A 12,737-nucleotide genomic window follows, 5' to 3' on the forward strand; every position below is an offset into this window, starting at 1 on the left:
GTGACAATAATGTTAGTTTCTGAGACCGAGATGGTGACATTGTTTTGCATCTCATCCACTTGGTTTCGAAAACTAACAATGTCATCTTCAATTTTCAAAGTCCAACGTTAAATTTAGAAAAGGAAAGTGTAACTTCGTTAGTTTCTGAAACCGGCGGGTAAGATTTAACAAAGAAACTTAATCAAACAATTTTTTTTTTTTTTTTTTTTTTTTTTTCAGGCTGAGAAAGGAGATCGAGCATTGAGCACAACAGGAAATCTACTTAATGACCCCTGCGATTTGGGTGACCTAAATTGGGATATAGAAGTAAACTTGGATGACCTTGAAAATTTACTTGGTAATTAATGTGCCGAAGAATCATAAACCTTAAAATCCAAAATAAATAAATTAAGAGAAGTTCTTAACAATTTCTAGATATAATTTCATTATTTGATCTTACGGTTAATTAATTAATTCGAACCTTCATCGATCGCTCTCGATATCACTTGAGGGCAGTTTGAAGTAGCATCAACTTGCTGTTGTGACATCATTGCCGTCATGTCTTGACCTTCAACATCATTATCCTACAATGACAAACCGTAATTGGTGTCAAACAATGCTAACAGATAAAATTTCAGTATATTTTATTATTTACCAAAGTGGGTAAATGAGTGTTCGGATTCTAAAAAAAATTATTTACCTTAAGTTGTAGAAATGAGTTAGGGTTCAGGAAGGCAGTGAGGAGCTCAGTTGCAGTGTATTGATGCCATGGAGAAAGACTTTCATCACTATTATTATTACTTAAATTGCTGATGTTGAATCCTTCCAAGCTGCAATTAAGGATTAATTAATAAATTTCTATATAATTAAACTAATTAAGTAGGTGCTTAAATATTTATTTAATTAATTAATTACCTCATAGGATTAATACTTGTGGATGGTTCAGATCCTGCACGAATTTGGCTAGGGTTTTGCCCATTGATTTCATTAGGCAACCAATTAATAACCTCTTCTTCTAAAGAATTTGACACCCCACCTTGGGCGTCATTATACATCGGCATATTGAACAGATTGTACGATGATACATGATAATCCGAAAGCTGTTTCTGAGAACAAAAAATAAAAAAACGATCAATTCGCGATCGTTGAATAAAAATTTAATGCGAAAAAGAGGTTGAAATAATTAACCTTTCTTTGTGTGATACATGCCAAGGTCTCTAGTAAATTGTTCTCACAGGATTCAACTTCCACCATTGTTGACAATTTTTGCAGATCAGGTTCATATTTCCTATGAATTATGCAAAATAAATAAGTTAATTAATTAATTAATATTGATAATAATAATAATAATTTGTTTGATTAATTTCTAATTTTGTTAATTAATAATTCTTGCTCTCTAACCTTAATTGCTTCACAGATATCTGAAGTTGTTGATGCAAATTTATGATTTCTTGTCGGAGTCCCTAAATAAATTTAACACTAATTATTAGTCATTCTCTTTCGCGACCTCTGAATTTTTTAAAATCTACATCAATTTTTCACCGAAATTTCGTATAAAAAATAATACGTCTACATCTAAGAATTTTTATTCGAAAATAATAATAATAGATTATGTGCTTCAATTACCTCAATTTTTGTTAACACCCTCAGGCCTGTATGAAAACATTGAAGTCAATTAATATGCCAATTATATATAAAAATGGTAATTAGAGAGAATATTATAATAGAAATTAAAATACTATAAATTTGAAGATCAGTCTGATCATCTTCTGCCTGGATTTTTTTTATGGTGCTAAGCATAACTGCAATATTTTCATAAAAGAATCAAAATCAGTATGTTATATATCTGTTTCTGCTGTTGATCAAGTCGTAAAATATAAATCTCGAGAAATTTATACCTCTCTATTTTGAATAACACTCACAAAATAGAAGAATTATCCATGTCAGTATCGTCGTTCTCAATTGATATCGGAGAAAATATATACATGAAAATTGAAAAAAAAAAAAAACTTACGATCCTGTTGCTTGATTCGACAAATTATTAACGAGTAGCACGTCTTCGATCCTAAAACAAAAAATAAAGAGGATGAAAATGCATGCATCAAATTAATTAAATAAAAAAAAAGAAAGAAAAAAAAGACCTTCGTTGCTGGAAAGAGACTGAGCGACCAGAGGGAGAGAACTAATAAGAGCGATATCAATATCGCAGAGAACAGAGAGTTCATAGGCTTTCTTGATGAGTCCATTTCTTCGTTTGGAGAAGGTACTTGCCGATTTGTGGTGTTTTCTATTCTTGTTATTTGTAATTTTACACGACCCATTCTTCTCAAAATAATTTCAATCAATAATTAATTAATTAATTAAAGAGTAAAGATTATATATATATTTATATCATGGAGAATGAAGGAGAGTTACAAGGATTTAATTACGTGCAATAATTATTTAAGAGTTTATACTTGATTTTTTTCTTAATATATGCAATAGATATTACCATTATTAAAACTTGATATACATGTATATATATGTATATTTTTTGTTTATAAATGTTAAAGGAGGAAATATTAGTCTAAACTTTGTTTTTTTAGTATTTTTTTCGTTAATAAACCGTTAATTGTGTTAGTAGAATATTATCGGAAATTTAAGAGATATAACGTTCATATAAGAAAAGACTATTTTACTCTAATTAGTGATTATTATATTTTTTTTTTGGTTATATATTTTCAATTTTCATGTTCAAATTCAAAACAAGTATTTCAAAGAAAAAAAAAAAAAAAAAAAAAAGTAAAGAAAGAGTCATAGAGTAATGGTTAAAATCTCACCTAAAGAGTGGAAAAGTTGGTTTTGATTCTTTTGAAAATGGTGTATAATTAATAGTAGATGAAATTAAATTAATACTCTTTAAAATTAATTACATTATTATCTTACCTTACCAAGACTAATTATCATATATCAAACATTCAATGGAAGAGGTTTGTGTATTATTATTCCCCTTTAAATACTGTATTTATAATAAATAAATAATTGTACTACATAATAAGTAATTATAAATAAAATTCTCGTGAGGGTTTTGAAAGAACTTTTTTTTTTTTTTTTTTTTACAAGTGTCCGGATCACTAGTTACTCGTACTTAACTAATCATGTGACCCTAAAACTACTAGTTGAATAAGATTCTTAGCGTCACTCCTATTAGGGATACAAGACTCAAACTCAGAAACTATGTAAATTTAGATTCTCTTTTGCTCTTTTACAATCAGACACCACAGTTATTGTTCGTTGATCAATAGTAGTTATTGTATATCTCTATTATCATAAATTAATGAATTATTTTCTTTTGCCATTTTTATTAAAATTTAAAACTTATGATAGAAAAATATGGAGAATTTTGTTATTCAATAAAAGAGTAAACGACTTTTTCCCACCAAAATAATGCTTAATGACACTTTCCCACCTACAATTTTTAAAATATCATTTTACTACCCTAATTTGTATTCGTTTTTCGTTCTAGTATCAAACGACCCCTCACCACCACCATTCTCTTTCTTGATCATCACTCACCAAACCCCTAAACCCTTCTCACCGATCCTCAATCGCATAATTAATGATTAGGGTTTACGCAACCGTCTTCCCAAGTCAATTACAATCAATTCCATCCACCCAAATTCAGCATTTCACCACCAAGATCCATTGGTCTCCCTCTTTAAAAACCTCAACAGTCTGGACTGAGTTTGCTTCTGTTCTGTTCACTGTCGATATAAATTTGAGTAGTAAAATATTATTTTAAAAGCTATAAGTGGTAAATGTTATTAAACCATTATTTGGGTAGGAAAAAGTCGTTACACTTCATAAAATATTATGGGTCATATCATTAACACATGCATAAAAAAAATTATTTATATTATCGATCTTATTGAGATGAAAAAATTATATTAATAAAAACTTTGAATCTAAATCTTGTTAAAAAGAATAATATTGATTGAGAATTTCGGTTCAATAATATTTTTTATAGTCAAGATTAATAAATCTCTTATCCACATCCTACGGTTCAAAATCTTCCTCTAAAGCAGTCCCACTTCACTATCCATTTTTCCAGAAAGCCATGAGCTCTCCTTCACTTCAAACCGTTACCCAAAGCCACTCCTCTTCACCTCAAAGCTCAAACCAAATGGCCGCCACCACCACTCTCTCTTCCCTCACTTCACCTCCAAAAACTTCACCAACCTCTGCTCTTCCTCTTCACATTCATCCAACAAATTTCAAAGCCAAAGAATCTCTCTTTCAGCCCCAAGAAGTGTGTTCTTGATGTGGGCATTGGCCTTTTGGCCTCCTCCTTCATGGCCTTGACGCCTCTGATGCTGATGCCACAAGGATTGAGTACTACGCCACTGTGGCTGACCCTCCTTGTGAATTCAACTTGTGTCGCTCTGGCCTTGGTTACTGTGACATCTCTGTTGGCTCTGGCCAGGAGGCTCCATATTCTGACTCATTAATGTGACTTGTGAACTTTTCTTTCTGCTGTGTTTTTTTGGCTATGGTTTGGTTTTGTTTAATTTAGTTTGTATAAAATGGTATCTTTATGAGGTTCTGTTTTTTTTTTTCTGTGTTTTTTTTGGTAATTTGGTTGGTTTAGCTTTGGTTATTTGTTTAGTTTGTATAAAAGTGGTATTTTATGAGGTTTGAACTTGTACTGAGTAATATCCTGAGCTTATTAATGTGAGTCTGTTTTTGGGTGTTTTGGGGCTATTGGGTTGGGTTGGTTTTGTTTTGTATAAAATGTATTTTATATGAGGTTTGAACTTATTTGAGTAAGCTTATCAATGTTAGTTTGCAGCTTTTTTTTTTCTTTGTGTTTTTTGGGTTGGTTTAGTTTTGGTTAATAATGTTTGTTTTTAGTGTAAAATGGTTCCTTTGTGAGGTTTGAAGTTATAATGAGTAATATCCTGAGCTTATCAATGTGAGTTTGTGATTTTGTTTTTTTCTTTCGTTAAGTCTTTTTGGGCTATGGGTTGCTTTAGTCTGTGTAAAAACGGTATTTTATGTGGTTTTGCTATTGATTGTCATTGTTTGATTCCATCAAGCTGGGACCTTGCCCTGGCAATTACATTTTTCTTTCAATTTGTGGTGAATTCAGTTTTCTGTCAATTGTCAGAAGCTTGTCTGATAAATTAATAAAATTCCTACGAGTTATGGAGATTTCATGAGTTGTATTTATTTCAATGTATAGGTTCACTACACGGCAAGGTTTGCTGATGGAATAGTCTTCGACAGCAGCTACAAAAGATCTAGACCTCTTACTATGCGCATTGGAGTTGGCAAGGTAAATTTTTTATCTCAGTTAGTCAACAATTAATTAACTCCAATCTACACGTCAATCGTTCCAGTGTCTTATCACCTTTTCACCCTGTTTATACAAGTGTCGAAGCTTTTCAATTTGAAATCGGATCAGTTTAGTGTGTTTAAAACAGTAAAGCAAAATCATTACTATAAATGTGATTATGTAGAGCCTGGCAGTGTTGTGTTTGCGGGTTTAGGCTGTTCTCATTTTGTCCCAATTTCAATCTTAACATGTATATGTGTCCAGGTCATTAAGGGCTTGGATCAGGGAATTTTCGGTGGGGAAGGAGTACCTCCAATGCTTGTGGGTAAGATATTGAAGAAAATAAATTGTCTCTGAGTTTGTATTTGTGTATCGCTTCAGGCTTTCCTGCATATTTTTCACACTGCTAATTTCATTCAGGTGGAAAACGTAAGCTTCAAATTCCGCCAGAGTTAGCATATGGGCCAGAACCTGCAGGATGCTTTTCAGGTGACGTTATGTATTACTGATTGTCATTTCTAGACTCGTCAAGATTCAAACTTATAGTTGAAAATTTGATCTTTCCTTACTTATGTTTCATCAATCAATAAAAAATAGAATTTTTTTGCTGCCCATTTGGGATACTGGTCCAATTCTATGTACTTGTGAAAGATGAACCAATTTGAACACTTGATGATAGTTAAAACATTGATTAGAGGATAATGTGTAGTCTACAGAAAACTCCTTATGGCTATATAGAGATAGTGTGGCTACTAATAAGATTAGTACTACATTTGTTCAAGGAAATACAACTATCCGTCATTGTTGCAACAATTATTTGGAAACTGACATTCATGATATGGTTTATGTAGGTGACTGCAATATACCGGCCAATGCAACTCTCATTTATGACATTAATTTTGTCGGCATCTACTCAGGGAATCGAAAGTGAAGACAGTAAATACTGGTTTTTAAAATATATTGGAAGCTCACTGAGGTAAGCAAGTCTCTGCTGAACATCCCAAGTATGATATCACTTAAGTTTTAGATAAAGTCGAGTTAGATAACTTAGTATTTCAGTATTTAGAACTTTATCCGCACCTTTTGTTTTGTAGTCTTTGATGAAATTTGAAGAACCCGCAATAATTTTTTACTTGTGAAAATTTATCTAGTGACACAAAATTGCCATTGTCATCCGTCGCCAAGAGTACGTCCATAGTCTTGCTGAAGCAATTGTCTTGATTTGAGTCAAACAATGATTGATTATGGAGTAACTTGTCTTGGTTTTTTCAATGACAGTTTAAGGAGTCTTAGTGAAACTTTAGGAATCATATGTTTGAGTTCAATGTTGATTTCAAATAGCAAGTCTATTTTCGGTGCCTAGAAAGTAAACATTCTCCATCGTTTGCTAGACAGAGGAACCAGTTTGACAATCCATATTTTACTTTTTGCTGGAGACTTCATGCTCCAATTATGAGCGGTAAACTGAAGTCAGAATTTCTAATACACTTCTTAAGTTGTTATGTTGTTGGTGTGGTGCATATGTTTCTTGACGACTATATCTACCTACCGACCTTTTTTGTTACAATTTTCATCATTTTTTGTAGTTATTTTGCCTATGATATCGCCCATGCATAGACTACTTGATCAAAAATCACCAGGCAATATAGTAGACTTGCTTTATGTTGAATACATAACTTGATATTACACACGTCGATATGCTTTCCCTCGTTTGATACACCAAATCTTGTTGCAGGAATTTTTTCTTAAGAGCAAGGAAATGCAACTCTATCTGAGCATGGATCAAATCATGAGGCAGAGGCTTGTGGACAACAATGACCATCTCTACCGTTAGAATGAGAAGTACCGGTAGCTGCTTAACTCTCATGGGCTCGTTTGGAGCAGCAACTCATTTACAGAAGAATATTAATTTTGTACCTATGTAGTATATATATATATATATATATAGCCATTTTGGATGTTAATAAGTTTAATTGTATGGCAAGTTTGCAAGTGTTTCATTCAGAACCCTTTGGAAATTGTTTAGTGGAAATATACATAATGCAAACTTAACCTGTGTTGAGACCTAAGAGTTGCACATTTGATGATTGAAGGGGGATTACATCCAATAATAGGTTAGTCATTTCGGTTGAATAACTCGACCTGTAACAAATTGGTATCAAAGCCAGACTCTAAGAAACTCAATGCGGCGGGACTCAGTATTATCCGAAAGAGAATGTTTTGGTGCAGGCCTTCCCTCATGGATCTCCTTCTAGATATGAGGTCTAAGAGTCCCACATTAGATAATGAAGAAGGCTGGATATTTGGATTGGATACCTGGACCTCCCAAACCTGAAAAGACATATATCTGATGCCATAAATACTGCTTATCAGTAACATTACATTCTACTTCATCTTATTAATGAAACTGACTTGCTCAGATGATTGATTATAAACCTCAAGATCATGCAAGCTTAGGTGAGTGTTTTTAATGTCTTCCAGTTTCCACCTTCCACTCTGCATATAATAGGCCATATTTTTCCCTTAAACACATACATCTTGTCAGAAACTCAACGTGTTGAAAGATTTAACTATCATATCGATTCGGTAACATTATCGATCTTTTTTTCAGAGTATCGAACACCATATTTACAACATGAGCAATACTAGTCTTACAAAGACAAAAACAAAAAGGGCATACAAAGATAATTTACACCCTTCATCTTCATGATTTCTCTCTCTTTTTCCGTTTTTTCTTTGTTTTTTCCTTCCTGCTGATGTCACTTTGTAGCTCTCTTTGTAAGGATAGCATTTTTCTTACAACATTAGCCATAAGGGGTTAGTTAAACAGTTAAGCCTGTGGTTTGTTCTCATAAAGTCTAGGGTTCGTATCCACTTATGAGCACATAAAAGGTCATTGTTTCTCATTTTCCAAATATTATAGGGTTCGGTGAAAACTTAAGTTTTTTAATTTGGCTTCACAAAGCAAAATCAGGGCTGTCTTTTTTATTTTTTCGTGGTCTCTTAGGTAAATCATGAGTAAAGATACTACCTTTACCGTCCAATGAGAAATCGAATATGAGACTGTGGGTTAAAGTCATGCACAATCGACAGTTCCCTTGATTCGCATTAATGTTGATGTTAAACTTTTCAAATTCAGGCATTCAATACATGTGCAAGTTTAGAAAAGTAATGGAAATATTTAACTATAAACGCCATCTGAGTAGATTTGTTTTGAATTTTATTCATTTTTTACTTTGATCCTGCAACCTCATCTTCCACTAGAGGAGAGTAGCTATCAAGCTTTTCATTCTACCAAATTTTACCTAATCTCATTTTATTGTTCTTTTCCATTTATATAGATTTTTTTTTTTTAAAGAATATATAAATCAGAAATTTACCTAACATTCACAGTAATAGTGCACTATTGAAATATTTTATCTTATTTTTTTTTTTTAACGATCAAATCTTTCCTATTTCTACTCATTGTTAATATAAGAACACTTGTACCACCCTTAGATGGTCGAGTGGATGAACAAGAATTCTTGAGTGTATTACTCAAAAGGTCATGAATTCGAATCATCTCGATTGTGGCCATTAAAAGGTATACTTTACTCGATCGTTAACTTTAAGGTCCCAAAGGATTGGTCAAAATACGTATAAGTTGGCCTAAACACCCTAGTCACGAAAGCATAATTAAATTCATTCATTCATTTTTTTTTTCTTTTTTCTAATTATTGCAAGTGGATTTACAGTGGACATGCATATTGAAAGTTTGAAACTCCAGGAAGTGCACAATACATGAATCCACTGTAAATACAAAATGACAATGGCTTTACGCATCCTTGGGATCCCAAAAAGGTTTCCATTTTCAGCAGCAAAAGTTGAAAAAAAGTTGAAAGCTAGATTCTCTCTGCCTTGTTTGCTTCTGTTGAAGAAAAGAGAAATAAAGAAAGATTTGCTTTTCTTGGGAATTTTCTTTTCTTTTCTTTTCTCTTTTAGGAACCAAATGTGTTTGAATTCATCATTTGAACGTTGGTGTCATTTTATTTTTCTTTTGGGGAATCCACTTTTTATTTGAATAGTTAAAACATTTTTCTAATCCAACTATTTGTCTTGATTTGATTATGATAAGTTGACTTCGGTATCGGTTAATTTAATCGACCACATGATAGATCGAAAAATATCAAACACTCCCAACGACTTATCGATCTCGATACGTAGTAAAATAGATAAGTAAATCTCAAGCGTATGCATTGATCTCAACACACCCACCGTCTAAAAGATGACGGTGTGTGAAGCCGCAAGGGCAAAATGGAAATTTCCTTTTGGTAAAAAAAGGATTTCTGATGAAAAACAGGTTATACAATGCAGAAGCTGTGAAATCACAGCTGGGGTTTTACCCTACAATGTGAGCACTTTTTATAAAGAAGCTATAACATATAGCTAGAAATAGCAGAATCTTTCATGCCATAGATCAGCCTAAATGTTAGCCAGCTTGCACTTTCTCATTCTATTTTGGGTTCAATTATAGAGCTAGCTGTGGCCAAACAAAGCTCACGAGAGAGAGAGACTTGAAAGAAGGATAAAATTATAGCATCATGCACAAGGACTTCTCAACAACTAATTGAGCTACTCTAGCCCCACCATAACCACTGCATAAGGTTTGAATAAAATCGTAGATTTGATCAATTGGCGGCGTATGTTATTAAGATATTTTTTTTTTTATGACCAAGGGTGCTCGGGTCAACTTGCATACACCTCAATTAATTTCTCGGATCTTAAAACTATTGGCTGGATATAAGCTCCAGTGGTCACCCCCTATTAGGGGTCGTAGGGACTCGAACTCAGAAGACCATGTAAACTTAGATCTTCTTTTACTGTTTTATCATCAAACCACCAAGTGGTGATCATGTTATTAAGATATTGTCATTTGGATATCGTCGGCTGTCAAAATCTATTGATTTTAGTAATGGGTTTGGGTATTACCATTGAACCGATCAGGGGTGGAGCCACTAAATTATTTTAGGAGCCAAAAATGTAATGTTGGATGAATGAATGGGGCAAAGAAAATTAGGAAGTTAAGATCTATGGAGTCCAAAGGTTAAGTTCAAAAACTGAGGAGGCCAAAGGAATAACTAAATTTATGCGGACTTAATTGATTGTTTTCTTTATAAATTTTGTTAACAGTCATATTATTTGGTGATGCACTGAACCCCCAATATGTTTCAGAAATAGTTAAGGAGCCTCCTCCCGTCGATCTTTGTTAGCAGAATCCATTACAGTGAAGTGCAAACATGTAAAAAGACAATTTTTTTCCCAAGTAAAATTAGGGTTTTCATTGACATTGGAAACTAAAGAAAGGGGGTTTCCTGACTATTTCTGAAACATATCAAGCAGAAATAGCTCATAAAACTATAGGGGGTCGAAAGAAATTATCCAATAAACAAAACAGAACAGAATAGAGCAAAACAGTGATTAATAAACTAATTAGTTAATTTTCTCATCATCTTTAATATTATAACAACAAAATTACAAACAAAACTTAAGAAGATAAAGATGAAAATCAAAATCAAAATCCTAGAACCCTGAAATGGAGTTTTACAATCTACATGATAGAGCAAGCATTAGGATTGTCATCACTGAACATGGTGATGTAAGGATCTGCATAGCCATAAGTTGTGGCAGTGGCATTTGTTCCAGGATTTTCAACCTTCCTGACATAACCAGGAGGAGCTTTCTTGTCATAAGCTGAAGCAACGTATGGCTGAGCGACCAAATTGTATGGTACATATGGCCATATCTCTGCCTTTTTCCCTGTTGATTTTGCCTTCTTCAACACCTTGTTTGCCTCCACATATCCTGTCACACTCACCTTCTGTTGCTTCCTGTTTATCTCCACAGACTTCACTCCTGCAAAAACATCACAATTTCAACACATTTTCCTGGAAAAAAAAATCATAAACTAAACAGTGCGCGTGTTGTTGTGAAACTGGAATGTGTTTGTCTTTCTGAAGGTCTCCAGGGAGCCGAAGTGGCAGAAAACGTCAGGTAATTGATTCTGAAGTCAAGAAAGACAGAATAAGCAAAAAATGCTTACCACTTAATGAAGACAGTGCATTCTTGACCTTGAGTTCACAGCCATCACAGTCCATTCTGACTTTGAGATCAACAGTTTGCAATTGTTTCTTCCTCTTCTTGTGGTTATGGCCACCACTTCCCATCAAATCAGACAAATACTCCAAGGTCCCTCCAACTCCCATTTTTTCTTACTTCAATTTTCAAAGCTTCAGGATTATTTCTCCTCTCTCAAACCTTTAAGCCGACACAAGTTTTAGAAACTTGACAAAAACCAACAACAACCCAGAAAACTTTCCACAGAAAAAGACCAGAAAGATGCAGAATTTATAGCAGAAATAATAAATAAAAAAAAGGAATAGTGAGCTAGAGTTCGGAAGCTGCAAGGAACTTGAAATGGATTCTTTACTTGGGTAGCTTGCCTTGAAACAAAAGTAAGAAAGAAAGAAAGGAAAAGGTTTAGGCTTTGAAGGCTAGCTCTCATAATCCTTCTTTGTTTAACTCTGGGAGGTTTCTTAAATAGGCTCTTGGATAGTTTCAAACCGAGAGGAAAAAGGATGGTGGCCCCATGAAGAAACAGTAAACAAAAGCTTTAGCAGACAGGATTTTTTTTTTTTTTTTTTAATGAGATTTAATTAGATATTAAGTAATTAAATTACATGATTTGGGTTCTTAATGTATGCTTAAGGATTAAGTAGTAAAGAGGAAAAAATTGACTTCCCAAAAATTACAGAGTTTAACCACTAGCCCTGTGGTCGAATGACGAGACTTTTAGTCATCAGGGTGAGTTACCCAGAAGTCTTAAGTGGCCACCTATTAACTACCACATTTGTAACTTATCGTTTAATAGACTTCAAAGATTAGTTGAGGTGCGTATAAACTGGTCCAGACACCTCAATTCAGGTTTATTAAGAAGGTTTGAGGATATATATATCCTTGTAAAATCATCAATACTTATGTTTATATGTTATGTATTAATAGAATTATTTCGTTAGAGCAATACTACTTTTACAAAGACAAAAACAAAGAAAGCATACAAAGACAATTTCCACCCTTCATCTTCATGATTTCTCTCTCTCTCTCTCTCTCTCTCCCTCTTTTTCCGTTTTTTCTTTGTTTTTTCCTTCTTGCTGATGTCACTTTGTAGCTCTCTTTATATTGTCTTTGTAAGGATAGTATTTTTCATTTCGTTATTAGTATAAAGTCTTAAAGATAAATAACGTTACTTATCGTCTAAATCATTAATTTTTATTTTTTATTTTTTTTAAGTCTAAATATACATGATAAGAGCACCAATTAAAAGAAATATGAAAGTAAAAAGGATTTAAATGCAAAAACCCCCTTGAATTAAGAAAAAATCTGAGCCCTGTGGCAAATCAAATGTAAA

General features: G+C 33.1%; 2 protein-coding genes and 1 pseudogene across 2 annotated transcripts; 1 reads left to right on the plus strand and 2 right to left on the minus strand.

The window, feature by feature from the left end:
* Positions 1 to 449: 449 nt before the first annotated feature.
* LOC116122612 lies at positions 450 to 2,300 on the minus strand (annotated as a pseudogene).
* Positions 2,301 to 4,178: 1,878 nt separating this feature from the next.
* LOC116122663 (photosynthetic NDH subunit of lumenal location 4, chloroplastic) lies at positions 4,179 to 7,353 on the plus strand. The gene is made up of 6 exons (XM_031408494.1): positions 4,179 to 4,467; positions 5,201 to 5,293; positions 5,558 to 5,618; positions 5,714 to 5,782; positions 6,145 to 6,269; positions 7,029 to 7,353. The coding sequence occupies exons 2-5, from the start codon at positions 5,273 to 5,275 to the stop codon at positions 6,222 to 6,224; spliced, it is 231 nt and encodes a 76-aa protein (XP_031264354.1). The 5' UTR covers positions 4,179 to 4,467; positions 5,201 to 5,272; the 3' UTR covers positions 6,225 to 6,269; positions 7,029 to 7,353.
* A 3,381-nt stretch (positions 7,354 to 10,734) lies between these two features.
* LOC116122661 (heavy metal-associated isoprenylated plant protein 23) lies at positions 10,735 to 11,843 on the minus strand. The gene is made up of 2 exons (XM_031408491.1): positions 11,373 to 11,843; positions 10,735 to 11,185 (listed from the first exon to the last, which is right to left on the minus strand). Exons 1-2 carry the CDS (start codon positions 11,533 to 11,535, stop codon positions 10,881 to 10,883), a joined length of 468 nt encoding a protein of 155 aa, XP_031264351.1. The 5' UTR covers positions 11,536 to 11,843; the 3' UTR covers positions 10,735 to 10,880.
* Positions 11,844 to 12,737: the final 894 nt, after the last annotated feature.

Source organism: Pistacia vera, unplaced genomic scaffold (assembly GCF_008641045.1).
Source record: "Pistacia vera cultivar Batoury unplaced genomic scaffold, PisVer_v2 Contig136, whole genome shotgun sequence".
In the NCBI taxonomy this organism is placed as follows: Eukaryota; Viridiplantae; Streptophyta; class Magnoliopsida; order Sapindales; family Anacardiaceae; genus Pistacia; species Pistacia vera.